The sequence below is a fragment of the Hipposideros armiger genome, unplaced genomic scaffold (genome assembly GCF_001890085.2).
Source record: "Hipposideros armiger isolate ML-2016 unplaced genomic scaffold, ASM189008v1 scaffold_44, whole genome shotgun sequence".
In the NCBI taxonomy this organism is placed as follows: Eukaryota; Metazoa; Chordata; class Mammalia; order Chiroptera; family Hipposideridae; genus Hipposideros; species Hipposideros armiger.
Window position 1 is genome coordinate 1,551,163 of NW_017731394.1, and position 16,171 is coordinate 1,567,333.

At 37.5% G+C, this 16,171-nt stretch overlaps 1 protein-coding gene across 7 annotated transcripts in view; it reads left to right on the top strand.

The window, feature by feature from the left end:
- Positions 1–16,171, top strand: part of HIPK3 (homeodomain interacting protein kinase 3) — a 111,684-nt gene that overhangs the window by 40,874 nt on the left and 54,639 nt on the right. For 6 of the 7 annotated variants that reach the window (XM_019639511.1, XM_019639513.1, XM_019639515.1 and 3 more), the window contains exon 2: positions 345–1,443. In XM_019639511.1, coding sequence (XP_019495056.1) covers positions 347–1,443 — 1,097 coding nt within the window. In that variant the 5' untranslated portion in view covers positions 345–346. Of the gene's footprint in view, positions 1–342; positions 1,444–16,171 lie in introns of those variants that run through there. The other variant, XM_019639514.1, reaches the window with a different exon arrangement.

Here is a 16,171-nt window from a genome sequence, read left to right on the forward strand (position 1 = left end):
TTCAAGTCTCTCCTATTTATGCTCATGCCTTTGTTTAAATCCCTGACTATATTTGTAATAGCTGTTTTAGAAATTCTTAGTTGTGAGTTTCATCATCTGTCATTCTGAGTCTATTTCTGTGGGTGTGGGTCACAGAAATGACTTTTATTCAACACCCAAAACAGCTGAAGCACTAACTAAAGTAGAGGTATTGAAAAATGCTTATCTTCTCAAAGGGGAAAATAATCTTGATAGAATTTAATTATTTTTACAAATTATGGATTTGACCATTAAAAGTTTTCTCATGAGATTTAACATCAAACATTTTTTTTGTAGTTAATATGTCCTTTTACTCTTTTTTGCAGGTATGGCCTCACAAGTCTTGGTCTACCCACCATATGTTTATCAAACTCAGTCAAGTGCCTTTTGTAGTGTGAAGAAACTCAAAATAGAGCCAAGCAGTTGTGTATTCCAGGAAAGAAACTATCCACGGACCTATGTGAATGGTAGAAACATTGGAAATTGTCATCCTCTCACGAAGGGTAGTGCTTTTCAGACAAAGATAGCATTTAACAGACCTCGAGGACACAACTTTTCGTTGCAGACAAGTGCTGTTGTTTTAAAAAACACTGCGGGTGCTACAAAGGTTATAGCAGCTCAGGCGCAGCAAGCTCAAGTGGAAGCACCTCAGATTGGGGCGTGGCGACACAGGTTACATTTCCTTGGAGGCCCCCAGCGATGTGGATTGAAGCGCAAGAGTGAGGAGTTGGATAATCATAGCAGCGCAATGCAGATTGTCGATGAATTGTCCATACTTCCTGCAATGTTGCAAACCAACATGGGAAATCCAGTGACAGTTGTGACAACTACCACAGGAACAAAACAGAATTGTACCACTGGAGAAGGTGACTATCAGTTAGTACAACATGAAGTCTTATGCTCCATGAAAAATACTTATGAAGTCCTTGATTTTCTTGGTCGAGGCACTTTCGGCCAGGTAGTCAAATGCTGGAAAAGAGGGACAAATGAAATTGTAGCAATCAAAATTTTGAAGAATCACCCTTCTTATGCACGTCAAGGTCAAATAGAAGTGAGCATATTAGCAAGACTCAGTACTGAAAATGCTGATGAATATAACTTTGTACGAGCTTATGAATGCTTTCAGCACCGTAACCATACTTGTTTAGTCTTTGAGATGCTGGAACAAAACTTGTATGACTTTCTGAAACAAAATAAATTCAGTCCCCTGCCACTAAAAGTAATTCGACCCATTCTTCAACAAGTGGCCACTGCATTGAAAAAATTGAAAAGTCTTGGTTTAATTCATGCTGACCTCAAACCAGAGAATATTATGTTGGTGGATCCTGTTCGGCAGCCTTACAGGGTTAAAGTAATAGACTTTGGGTCGGCCAGTCATGTATCAAAGACTGTTTGTTCAACATATCTCCAATCTCGGTACTACAGGTAGGTGACAATTACTTTTTGGTTATTAATAAATGTTGAATTTCTGCTAACTGAAATTTTGTGTGTGCATGTGATGAAAAAAAGACTGCTTCAAATAAAGAAAGAAATCAAAACAAGATTAGTTTAGGTTTGAGGTTTTAAAAAGCTTTTTAAAATTTATACACAAAGTCTGCCCAAGCAGAATAGTAATCTACTGCAAAGTTCTACGCCAAAGTCATTTGGTTATTTTTATTGTTAGAAAACCTGAAGGAATGATTGGAGATTAATAATGATCAAACAGAAGTCTTTATGTGTTGGGAAAAGGGTTTATAGTACTTTTTGTGTATATCTTTGGTCATTTCAGCATTTAAGAGAACTAGTTTATTAAAGACATAATCAGATGTAACTGATTTTAAGATTCAAACACATTTTCATGGCTGCCATGAATGTTCAGGTCCACGTTTTCATAAGAAGCTTTCTTGTATTCTTTCTACCTATATGCTTTAGGCAATGCTATTTGGTGTTGGTGCTATGGGGGGGATTTAAAGAAGAAAATAATTTCCATGTAAATATTGATAAAGTACTATAATGTGATGATTAATACAATACTAGCCTATACTACAAAGATAGTCTTAAGGGCTAACTAATGATTATAAGATTCAAAATATCTTCTTGAATATGTAAATGATTTGAATACGTAGTTTTATAATTTTGAGAAATTGGTTTTCATTTCAGCCTGAAAAAATTTATGGTCTTGGTGTAGTCTAGAGCCCCACGAGTCCCAAGACAGTGGGCATATATATATAGGATCTGCCAATATTGGCAATGAATAAATTAGTAAATAGGCGGACACATGCAGTTTATTGTTGGAACATGAGGATTATAAATTTAGGCCCAACAAAGGGTAGTTATTTCCAGGTTTTGCATCTGCCTGTGCACTATACGTTTCACTCTGACTAGTTTCTTGCAAATATATGCTGTAGTATCCAGGACAAGATAAAAGAGAAATTAATTAGCGACTACAAAAATCAACTCCAGGAGTGGTCCAAGATGCTGGCATAGGTGGATTCTGAGCTCTCCCCTTCATAGGAATACATCAAATGTATACCTATATTTAGAGCAAATCCCCCTGAGAGACAACTGTGAGCCAACTGCACAGCCTGTGCATAACAAGGAAGAGAGAGTGACCACGTAGAGAACGTCAGGATACCATGAGAGCTCTCCAGGAGCTGAGGGAACAACCAGGACTGGAGAAACCAGTGAGTGCCATTGTTAACATTTCTCCTGAACCTGGATAGTGGGCAGGAGCTCCATCCAGGTCCTCTGGCCAACTTGCAGGGCACTGTAGCATGTCGCCAGCCACCCCTACTAGAGCCAGACCCAGCATGCATACAAGGGGCCCCTTCTCCCAGACATTGATCCAGCAGGTGCAGCAGGGTGATATTTTGAGTTCTCATTTGACTGTGCACACAAGGGGTTCCCCTGCTTGAAGAGAATGCAAAGCCAACAAAATGCTGCAGTACCCACCTGCAGGGCTATGCTGTCTAGAGAAAGGGCGGACATAATGGGGTGCTACTGTGTGCTCAGGTGGAGATCTACATCCTAGAAAGAGTTGGGAGCAAGCAAAACGCTGTAGTACCTGTACGCAGGACTGCCAGAGAAAGTAGGGTGCTGCTGCATGCACAAGTGGGGCTGCCCATCCCCAAAGTGTGGAATTAGAAAAACTTTGCAGTATGCACAACATTGGGCTGCCAGTTGCGGAGTGAGTGGGGTGCTGCTGTGGGTGCGCCTGTGTAGCAGCTCCTGCCATGCCCAGAGAGAGTTCAGAACTACCAAAATATGGCTGTGGGTACATGTAAGACTGCTCCACCTAGAAAAAGGGTGGAGCTAGGCAAGTACTCATCAGCCCCACCCAGACCCTCACTCTGACTGTAGACAATTAAAGCAATAGGGCATGCAGTAAGGACTGACCCATGTGGAATGAGAAGTGTGCTGCTGAGTGCATGAGTTGCTGCACTACTGGAAGAGGGGCAGAAATAGGAAAATACAGCTGTGTGCTCTCATGCAAGGCTGCTCCAGCCAGAGAAAGGGCATTGAGATGCAGGCAGGCAGAGTGGTCCTGCCCAGACCCTACTCTGACTGTGGATAATTCAAGCAATGGGGTACTGTGGCAGCGCTGCCTGTGGGGTGAGAATGGTGTGGCTAGCGCACAAGGAGATATACTGCCCAGAAAGGGAGACCTAGCAGAAAGCTGAGGTGCATGCATGCTGGCCTGCCCCAACTGGAGAGGGGGCCTTGAGACCCAATCTTGCAGAGCAAACCCTGCCTAGACCCACCTCAGATCACAGACAATTAATACAATAGGCACACCAAGAGCACACCGAGCAACGCCATTTACATTACACGAGGCAACCCCACCCAGATTAGAATGGCAAGGAAGCACAGACCAGGCTACCCCACCCTTTCAGGCTAGATGACACACCAGGCACCACATGTACCTGCCCTGACTACAACCAGCCTGCCATAACTATGCAATACGCGGTCTACTAAGAAGTCACTCTTTCAAGAATGGGAGACTTATTCTATCCAACTCATAAGAGCAAACACAGGAAGTCAAACAAAACAGAAGAATATACCCCAAATAAAGGAACAAGGAAAGATTCCAGAGAAAAAGCCTAATGAAATGGAGATAAGTAATGTGCTTGATAAAGAATTCAAAGACATTCTCATAAGGATACTCAACAGACTTAAGAATACAATAGAAGAACTCAGAGAACACTTCAACACAGAGATAGAAAATGTAAAAAAGAACCAATCAGAGATGAAGAATACAATTGCTGAAATGGAAAATATATTAGAAGGAATCAACAATAGGTTAGTTAATACTGAAGAACGGATTAGCTACCTGGAGGGCAGAATAGTGGAAATTGCCCAATCAGATCAGCAAAACAAAGAAGAATTTAAAAAAATGAGGATAGTATAAGGGATCTCTGGGATAACATCAAGTGTCCTACCATCTGCATTATAGTGATTCCAGAAGGAGAAGAGATTGAGAGAGAGAGGGGCAGAAAGGACATATGAAGAAATAATATCTGAAAACTTTCCTAATCTAGAGAAGGAAACAGGCATCCAGGTCCAGGAAGCACAGAGAATTCCAAATAAGATGAACTCAAAGAGACCCACACCAAGACATATTCTAACTAAAATGGCAAAAGTTAAGCATAAAGAGTCAATCTTCAAGACTGCAAGAATGAAAAAACAAGTTACATACAAGGGAAACCCCATAAGGTTACAAGCCAGAAGGGAGTGGCAGGAGATATTCAGAGTGCTAAAAGAAAGGAATTGACAACCTAGAATACTCTGTCCAGCAAGGTTATCATTTATAATTGAAGGAGAGATAAAAGAGTTTCCCAGATAAGCAAAAACTAAAGAAGTTCACCACCACTAAACTGGTCTTACAGGAAATGTTAGCAGGTCTTCTTTATGCAGAGAAGAAAAGGCCGTAACCAGAAATAAGAAAATACAGGAAAGGAAAAAAAAACTCACTTGTTAAGGTAAATATACAATAATCACAGTGAATCAACCACTTAAAAAGTTAATAGGAAGGTTAAAGATAATAGTAGCAAAATCAACTATAACTACATTAAACAATCAGGAGATGCCCACACAAAAAAGATATAAAACATGACCTCCAAAACAAGGAGGGGAGTGGGGAGTAAAAACGTAGTGCTTTTAGAATGTGATTAAACTTAAATGCCTATCTTCTTAAATTAGACTGCTATAGATATAGATGGATATATATGAACCTCATGGTAACTATAAACCAAAACCATACAAAAAATGCACAAAAAAAGAAGAGAAAGGAATCTAATCAGAGATCAGGGGAAGAAGAAAAGCAATGAGGAACAAATGCAACTAAAAAAACAATTAACAAAATGGCATTAAGCACATACCTATTAATAATTACCCTAAATGTAAATGGACTAAATGCTCTAATCAAGAGGTATAGGGTGGCAGAATGGATAACACAAAAATGACCTATCATGGCTGGCCGTGTGGCGCGTTGGCTTGGGACGCCAGCTCTGAGCAGCAGGGCCCCTGTTCGGATCCTACATGAGGGCCAGTGACGCTGCGCCGTCTACAGCTAAGATGGTGAACAACAGCTCGATCTGGAGCTGGGCTGCTGTGAGTCGCGGGCGACAGTGTGGACTGCAGTGGGGCTGGCCGGCAGCGGGCATGACCTTTCATGAGCTGCTGTGAGCCGCTGTGAGCGGCTGTCCAGTGTCTGGCAAGCGACTGCCTCACCTGGGAAGAGTGCAATGATAATACCAACGTGGGCTAGTAAAGCGACGTCCTCCACAACTAGACTGAAGAGCAAAAAGGACAGCAACTTGTCTATTCCCTTCCCCCAATCTCCCAACGCTGTTCACCTCCCCCAATTCCCCAATAAAAATCTTTAAAAAAGAAAAGAAAACAAAAAAAATATCAACATGCGATTTACAAGAGACTCATTTCAGATTGAAAGACACACAAGGACTGAAAGTGAAGGGCTGGGGAAAGACATTCCATTCAAATAGGAATGAAAAGAGCGTGGGTAGCAATACTCATATTAGACAAAATAGACTTCAAACAAAGAATGTAAAAAGACCCAACATAGGAGCACTCAAATATAAATAATGGCCTTAAATGCCACATTAGACCAGTTTGACTTGATAGACATTTATAGAGCATTTTATCCCAAAACTGCAAGCTACATATTTTGCTCAAGTGCACATGAAACATTTTCAAGGATAGATCACATACTAGGCCATAAAACAAGCCTCAGTAAATTCAAGAAGATTGAAATTATATCAAGCATATCTTCTGACCACAGTGGCATGAAACTAGAAATCAGGTACAGGAAAAACACTGAAAGAAACTCAAATACATGGAGATTAAACAGCATGATTCTAAACAACCAGTGGAACAAAGAGGAAATTAAGTGGAATCAAAAACTACCTGGAGACAAACTAAAATGAAAAGAACCTTACAAAATCTATGGGCTGCAGCAAAAGTAGTTATAATGAGGAAAGTTTATAGCTATACGGACCTACCTCAAGGAGCAGGAAAAATTCCAAATAATCTAAATTTACACCGAAAGAAACTAGAAAAAGAGGAACAAACAAAACTCAAAGTAAGGAGAAGGAAGAAAATAATAAAGATCTGAGTAGAAATAAATGAAATAGAAAATAGAAAAACAATAGAAAAGAGTAACATCTAAGAGCTGGTTCTTCGAAAGGATAAATTAAATTGAGAAGCCTCTAGCAAGACTTACCAAGCAGAAAAGAGAGAGAACATAAATAAAATCAGAAATGAAAGAGGAGAGATTATAACTGAAACCACAGAAATACAAAGGACCCTTAAAGAATACTATTTTTTTTTTAAGATTATTGGGGAATTGGGGGAAAGGGAACAGTCAAGTTGCTGTCCTTTTGTTGTTCAGTCTAGTTGTGGAGGACGTCGCTTCACTGGCCCATGTTGGTATTATCATTGCGCTCTTCCCGGGTGAGGCAGATCGGTCGCCGGCCTCTGGACGGCCACTCACAGTGGCTCTTGGCAGCTCACAGTGACTGCCGGCCGCTCACGCTGGCTGCTGGCCACACACGGTAGCTTATGGCAGCCCACTGCAGCAGGGGCAGCAGCCTACGCCGTTGCTGGCGACTCATGGCAGCCCACCTCCAGGTTGAGCTGTTGTTCAGCATCTTAGCTGTAGAGGGCAGTGTCACTGGCCCTCATGTGGAATCCGAACCGGGGCCCTGCTGCTCAGAGCTGGTGCCCCAAGCCAGCTCTTAACCAACGCGCCACTCGGCCGGCCCAAGAATACTATTAACAATTATATGCCAACAAATTTGACAGTCTAGAAGAAATGGATACCTTTTTTAGACATATACAACATTCCAAAACTAAGCCAGGAAGAAATAGAATCTAAACAGACCAATTACTAGCAATAAAATTGAAGCAGTCCTCAAAAAACTCCCAACAAATAAAAGCCTAGGACCAGATGGCTTCTAGGTGAATTCCACCAATCATTTAGAAAACTAGTAGTTATCCTTCTGAAACTATTCCAAAAAAATCGAAGAGGAACACTTCCAAACTCATTCTATGAGGCCAGCACTACCCTGATACCAAAACAAGACAAAGACACTACAAAGGAAGAGAATTTTAGGCCAGTATTCCTGATGAACATAGATGCCAAAATTCTCAATAAAATAGTATTGGGTCGTTGGAAAAGTCATGACACACTTTTGCATTGAAAAACATACAAAAATAGGTCATGACTTTCCCAAAGACCCAATAGCAAACTGAATTTGACAGCACATTAAATGGCTTATATGCCATAATTAAGTGGGATTTATACCAGGGATTCAAGGGTGGTTCAACATTCGCAAAACAATGTGATTTACTGCATCAACAAAACCAAGGATGAAAATAATGATTATCTCAATAGATGCAGAAAAAGCATCTGACAAAATTCAACATCAATTTATGATAAAACTCTCAACAAAGTGGGTATAGAAGTAACTTGTCAACTTGAAAATGCTATATATGACAAGCTCATAGCTAATATCATACTCAGTGGTGAAAAGCTGAAAGCTTTTCCTGTGAGATCAGGGACAAGACAAGGATGCCTACCCTCACCACTATTATTCAACATAGTACTGGAATTCCTAGCCACAGCACTCAGACAAGAAAAAGAAAAGGCATCCAAATGGGAAAGGAAGAAGTAAAACTGTCACTATTCACAAATGACATGACACTATATATAGAAAACCCTAAAGAATTCACCAAAAAGTTAATAGACTCAGTAAAAGAATTCAGTAAAGTAGCAGGATACAAAATTAATATACAAAAATTTGTTGCATTCCTATATACTAATAATGAACAATCAGAAGATGAAATGAAGAAAAGAACACATTTACAATTGAGCTAACCATATGATTTTCATCGGTGGTTTTGTTGATGTGATGAATTACATTAATTGTTTTGCAGATGTTGAACCCCCCTTTAATCCTCCCAGAAAGAATAAAATGCCTAGGAATAAACTTAACCAAGGTGAAAGATGTACTCTAAAAACTATAAGACATTGAAGAAAGAAATTGAAGAGGACACAAATAAATGAAAGGATATATGGTGTTCATGGATTGGAAGGATTAATATTGTTAAAGTGACCATATGATTCAAAGCAATTTATAGATTCAATGCAATTCCTATCAAAATACCAATGTCATTCTCAGAACTAGAACAAATAATCCTAAAATTTATATGGCATCCCCAAAGACCCTGAATAGTCAAAACAGAGAAAGAACATAGTTGGAGATATCACACTCCCTGATCTCATACTATGCTGTAAAGCTTTAATAATCAAAACAGTATGGTACTGCCACAAAAACAAACATAGATCAATGGAACAGAATAGTGACTCCAGAAATAAACTTTCACTTATATGATCAACTAATCTATGATAAAGGAGATAAAAAGGGAGAATATAGTCACAAATGATATGTCCAGTAAGGGGGTGATATCCAAAATATATAAGAATCTCATATAACTCAATAACAACAACAACAAAAAAGCTGATCAAAAAATGGGCAGAGGGCATGAAAAACCATTTCTGTAAAGAAGACATGCAGATGCCAACAGAAATATGAAAAGATGCTCAACATCACTAATCAGCAGGGGAATGCAAATCAAAACCACAATGAGATATCATCTCATACCAGTAAGAATGGTTATTATCAAAAAGTCAACAAATAACGTGTTGGCGAGGATGTGAAGAAAAGGAAACCCTTGTGTACTGTTGGTTTGACTGCAAACTTGTGCAGCCTCTGTGGAAAGCAATATGGAGATTCCTGAGAAAACTGAAAATAGATATACCATATGACCCAGCAATTCCACTTCTGGGTATTTATCCAAAGAATACAAAAACACTAATTTGAAAAGATACCTACATGCAACCCTATGTTTATTGCAGTATTATTTACAATAACCTAGATATAGAAGCAACCTAAGTGTCCATCAACAGATGAATGGCTAAAGAAGATGTGATACACACACACACGCACATGCACGCGCCCTCCCCCCATGGAATATCACACAATAAAAAGAATGAAATCTTGCCATTTGTGACAACATAGATGGATATAGAGGGTATTATACTGAGTGAAATCAATAAGTCAAGCATAGAAAACATACTACTATATGATTTCACATATATGTGGAACCTATTAATAGAAAAAAAAAAAAACGAACCCTGAAACAAAACAACAAAAACAGACTCATAGAAACAGAGACCAAAGGGATGGTTAGCAGAAGGGAGAGGTGGGTTATGGGTGAAAAGGGGAAAGGGAATATGGTCAATAAATTGTGATGAGTTACATGGTGACAGATGATTACTGGGGTGATAGGATTAGTGGGATGATCACATTGTAAGGTATAAAAATGTCAAATCACCATACTGTACACCTGAAACTAATGTAACCAACATACAGGACTGTATATCAGTTATACTTATATTTAAAAAATAAATAAACTCTAAACATATGCCCTACCATTGGTAGGTCATCAGAAAAATCCCACATATATGTCACTTAATGATTATTAAATTTATTAAAATATATATTAGAAATTAGGAATACAGTCTGATTTACCCTTTAGCATATTCCTGATTATATGATTTTTAATACTGGAATTCTTAAAACCTTTTAGATGGTTTAAAGTTATTGTAGTTGTGGCAGGATAGTAAGTCTTGCTTAATATCTCATATAATTAGATTTATTTGATCCTCTCTGCCCCTAACAGACTTTGCCCCCCAATTTAATGGAATATAGGATTAGTGTTTAGTTAATTTTTTTTCTGGAAACATTTTGAAATCTTATTTAACAGTATGAGAAGAACAATGGTTTTTGTTTTTGTTCCTCCTCTTTGTATTCTGTGAATTCTGTTTTAAGAGCTTTTAGTAGTCAGTTAGCATATTATATAAACCTGAGGCTCCAGCTGCTTGGGCTCTATATTTAGTTCACTTGTTAGTTAATGACTTCATTTTATTTGGGTCCTGCATTATTCCACATACCAGATACAGTCTATGTGATACCTAGATTCCTTTTCTTTGAAATCTTTTGGATGAGAGTAAATTAAATAGCTTCATTTAATTTTTATACTTGGCATTATGTGTTTATTAAATGTTTTAAGAGAGTAAAGGAAATCCTTTTAAAAGCAATCTAAAATGTAGATATTTTATGATAATCGGTTTCTAGCATTAGGCCTTTGCACAAATACTAGCCTCTGTTGGGAATGAAAAAAAAGCTGTGAATAATTGCTAAGTCCAATTAGTAGTTTCTAATTTGTTTTGATATAAAAATTTCAAGTAAATTTACCTGAATTTCAGAAGCTACACTATTGCTATGCTAAATTACAAGTTCTGTGTTTAAAATTAGAAAAAAATGAGGTTCTTATTTATAAACAAAGATGAGTGCTAATATTTTGGTTGATATTGCCTGATGTTGGTTTATTAAAAAAATAAAAAATGGACTTTACATCAATTAGATCCAAGAGTTAGAAGAGTTAATAAATATTAAGGTAGATTGGTGAAAATGTAGTATAGTCCTTACTTAGGTACTGTTTTAATAAGTAGTATAATTTTGCATGAAGCAAGTAACTATTATTTTCTTTTTGCAGTTTATATTTGAAAACATTGCCAAATCTGGCTTAGTTTAGGACTGAGGTTACTTATAAATCCTATTGGGTAATAAACAAAAGTGTCTTATTCTTGATTTTGTTTTACTCTTTGTTAAAAATATATTATATTTAAAAAATGAAAGCAGGAAGTAGAAGCTTAACCAAATTAAATATTTTTGAACTAATCACAGAAAGAACACACATACTCCAGGTTCCAAGGTAAACGATTTGTGCTTAAATACAGGCTCATGTGTTCTATTTCTTTGAACTGTGCAACACAGAAATGTAGTAGGGATATCTTAAAATAGACAGGACAGTGGCCAGAGATTGTTGACTACTATAGATGGTGAGGCTGTCTAGCTCTCGTGGTGATCTAAGCCAGAAGTACATGCTAAGGGCATTGATTTGCTCAAGGTCAGCATGTTCTAAATTCAGCTGCTTGAGTGTGGTTTCTGTCAAGAACACGTAGGGCTCTTGAATGCGAAAAAGGTTTTAGCATAAAAGGTTTTAGCGGCATAAGGTGCTATATTTATAAGGTGTGGTGGCAACACTCAGGTCATGAATATCTTTTTCTTTTTTTTTAAATATAGAATTTTAGACTGTGGTTCTGAGTCATTTCAGAACATAGAGACAAGAAAGTGGGCTGTAAAAAAGCTTGTATAGCAGTTGTATTCTTTGCGACTGTACTGAGTAATTTAGCATTAATTGCTGTTGAAGTAAAAAATGCTTTCTATTTGGCATGTAATAGTTGACAGAAAGGCATGTAATGGTCAACAATTAGTTTAGGCTTATCAGTTTTTGTTTAGGGCATTACAACTCTCTCATGCCTTTTTAGATCCGGAAGTTCAAAGAGAAAATTCCTGTAATAAAGGTACATAGAATGATCCAAAAATATTTTATATAGGGTACTTTATAGTAATAGAAGACCATGTATATATACATTGCATCATTTTTTTCAAGTGATTTTAAGTATAATTCCTAGTTTGTTTCTCATGTCTCATTTCTATGAGTTAGGTAAGATAATTGGTGGAATTCCTACTTAATAAATAGAAAACTAAGGCTTATACAAGTCAGATAGGTCCAAATTCACACTCACAATTTTTGTTGAGCCCTTTTTGTGTTCTAATGCTGTGCTAGGTGCTAGAGGTGACTAAAACATGTTTTCATCATTTAGTGGAGGAGAAAGATAGTTTGTCTCAAGAAGTGCTAGGGTAGAGGTGTGTGCAGGGTACTACGGAGGGCATTTTGCCTAATCTGAGGGTTCAGAGAAAGCTGCTGGGAGAGAGGTGACTCCTGAATCAGCCTCCAGAGTAGAGGAGTTAGGATTGAAAGTGTTCTCTCTCATTACCCCAACGTTATCTAAAAAGAGCTCTGTATCAGGCTTAAATTACTGGCAGTTTCTTCTCTGTATCATAAAATAGTTGTTTTTATTTTTTAGTTTTTTATTTTATTTTATTTTTTAGCTGAGCCACCCTGCCACCTGTTGGCAGCTCACTTGCAGCTCATCTTGGGCCGGGAATCGAACTGCTGTTGCTCAGAGTTCACACTCTTGAGCGAGCTCTTAACCAACTGAGCCACTTGGCCGGCCCCCACATAAAATAGTTGTTTTTATTTGGAAATCTTTATTAGACAAATATATGATTGTCAGTTGAGTTTATTTTTAACAGAAGTTTAATAAAAGTTTGTGAAAGTCTATAATGAAGTGGTTTTCAATGCCATGTATTGTGGCCACAGGCATAGATTACTACATATATCAGGCCTTAAAATAAAAATTTTGGCAGACCTCTTAAAGCTTTTTTTTTATTAGCTTTATTGAGATATCATTCACATACCATGAACTTCCCATTTCAAGAGTATTCAATTCAGCAGCTTTTAGTATATTCACAGTTGTACACCATCACCGAAATCAGTTTTAGAACATTTTTCTTACCCCCAAAAGAACTCCCCCACCCCTACCCTGACACCCTTTAGCATCTATCCCCAATCTCCCCATCCCCTCAGCCCTAGGCAACCAAAAGTCTTTCTAGCTTTGTGGGTTTGCATATTCTGAACATTTCATAGAAATGTAATCATACGATATGTGGTCCTTTGTGAGTGACTTTTTTCACTTATGTTTTCAAGATTTATTCACATAGTATGTATCAGTACTGCATTTCTTTTTGTTGCCAAATAATATTCTCTTATATAGATATACCACATTTTATGTATCCATTCATTAGTTGGTTGGAGACCTTAAAATTGTATCAGTGAGAAGATGCATGAATAGAAAACTGCAGTATGGTCCATGATTAAGCCTTTTATTCAAAATATTTAGTACCTATAAGTATTGACACTGAGGAGCAGCAATATAGACTCAATCATTATGGTGCTTAACAATCTAATGGTAGACACCAAGGAAGTAAAGTACTCTGAAAAGAACAGGGAGAGAGAATAACAGGTGGACTTTAACTTTTGTTTTTAAACATTTTACTTTGAAATAATTTTAGACATATAAAAAGTTGCAAAAATAGTATGAATGTATACCCTTTACTTAGATTCTCCAAATGATTCAAATTTAAACATTTTGCCACCCTAGTTTTATCATTTATTCTTTCTCTATGTGTACACACACACCTACACACACACATTTTTTTGTTACAGTATTTGAGAGTAAATTCCAGATGTGAAGCCCCTTCACTTCTAATACTCCAGTGTGTATTTCCTAACATAAGGATATTCTCTTGCATAACCCTGGTACAATGATCAGTGTCATCGTCAGTTAAGATCAGTTCAGTGTTATGATTTGATGAACTGTTTGAACTATTCAGAATACTATTTGAGTTGCCGAAATAAAAATAAATTCAGTACTACTGGCCTATTTACAGATTTTATTCGGATTTCGCCAGTTGCTTTCTGGCCCAGAATTCAATCCAGGATCACACATTGCATTATTCGCCATGTTTGTTTTCTCGTGTTCTCTAATCTGGGGTAGCTCCTTAATTCTTGCTTTGCCTTTAATGACACTTTTGAATAGTACTGGCTGGTTATTTTGTAGAATATTCCTCAGTTTGGGTTTGCTTGATACTTTATGTGTTTTTGGAATAACTTCACAGAAGTGATGCTGTGTCCTCACATATTGGGAGGCACATGATGTTAATTTGTCCCATTACTGGAAATGTTAATTTTGGTCACTTGGTTGAGGTGGTGACTGCCAGATCTTTCCACTGTAAGTTTTTTTGTTTTTTGTTTGTAATTATTAAGTATCTTGTGGAGAGATGCTTTGAGACTATTCAATACACTGTTTCTCATCTTTCTACCAATTTTAGCATCCATTTATGAATATAGCCATAAACAATTTTAAGAATGGGGTTGCAAAATGATGATTTTCTCATTTCATCATTCCTCTATAAGGAAGTTTTCCTTCACTTAATTTTTTTTGTTCCCTGGTTGGTTTCTGTGTGAACTCATGGATTCATATTCAATAGGTTATAATCTGTTTCTTGTTATTTGTTTTACTGCAAAATTGTCCTAAACTGTCCAGCAAGAGCCTCTGAAGCTTGTTTCTGTGTCCCTCTCCTTTGGCCCGTCCTTCCTTGAGCGCTTGCCTTCTGGCACCACAAAGTGTTCCAGGCTTACTTGGTGCTTTTCCTGCTCCATCCCTGGAATGGGCTATTTCTCTAAGGAGCTCTGACTCCTTTTATTGGAAAATGGTATTTATAAAACCAGATCTGATGCTAGTGCCAAATGTGCTTACTAGTACAAGGGTGTTACTGCTTTTAGGTCCTTTGAGTGGCAGAGTTAGAAAGTGTGTGTGTGTGTGTGTGTGTGTGTGTGTGTGTGTGTGTTTAATTGTTTATCTGTTTATATAGTAAAACCATGGATTCATACTGACTTGTCTAATTCTGACACCTTAACGTTCATTCTTTTTTCTTTTTATTTATAATCCCTTCTCTGACACAGAGAAACTTAGTTCTCATTATCCACAACATGTCACTTACTTGTTCAATTCTAGACTACATTTAAAGTAGCTTTGAAATTGCTGAACCATACCACTGCTAATTTACCAACCAGAGCACACCATTGTTTTATACTTTTGGTCTTTAGTCTTAGCCTTGGAGCACGTAGTCAAAATGCTGTGTTTCAGTTACTTAGGTTAGTTCTTGCCAAGCTTCCTCTCCCCCACCTTCAGTGTGATTATTTATTTGAAATATAATTAAGTTCATTTCTTTGTATTCCATTTAGTGTCCCCCATGTCCTTGTTTGTTTATTTGACTATGTGAAACATTAACATGGGTCTAACAATCAGAATCTTAGCAAATGGTTATCTCAGAAGAGTCACACCCCCTTGGCCCCTTCTATTCCACCTCGTTTCTACCCAACCTGTCTTGGTAACCATTATCATTAGTTTATAGTTTGTTTGTGTGTGGGTTTTTGTGTGTGTGTGTGTGTATGTGTGTGTGTGTGGGGGGGTGAGGGGTACAAATGAGGAGATAAAAGGTAATGTCTGTTCTTTCAATTTCCCTTCTTCTAGGAAAGATAACCTACTATAGATACCCATTCACACTTGTCTGTTTTTCCTTTACACTGTTTCCTGGAAATTGCTTCATGTCAGTTCATAGAGATTATTCTCATTCTATTTTAGTGCTGAATAGTACTTCATTGTGTGGATTATCATCGTTTATTCAGCCACTTCCCTAATTGTTGGAAGTCCAGTGTGCTATCCATTGCACAACAGAGCCTTCCCTGATTATTGACAGAGTGTTTACCAGTTACAAACAGTTGCAAAGAATAAGTTTGTGCATATGCGTTTCTGTATCTTTGGAGTCGTATTTTCAATGTAAATTTCCAGAAATGGAATTATTTAATAAAAAGATCAATGAATAAGTAGTTTCATTAAATATTGTCAAATTCCTCTTAGTAAGAAAGGGTACCAATTTGCATTTCCATCTGCAGTATGTGATAGTGCCTGTTCTCTATAGTGTTGCCAATAGGATGTGTTGTCATTCTTTAAAAATTTTGCTAATCAAATGGTATATCCATGTAGTTTTTTTTTTTT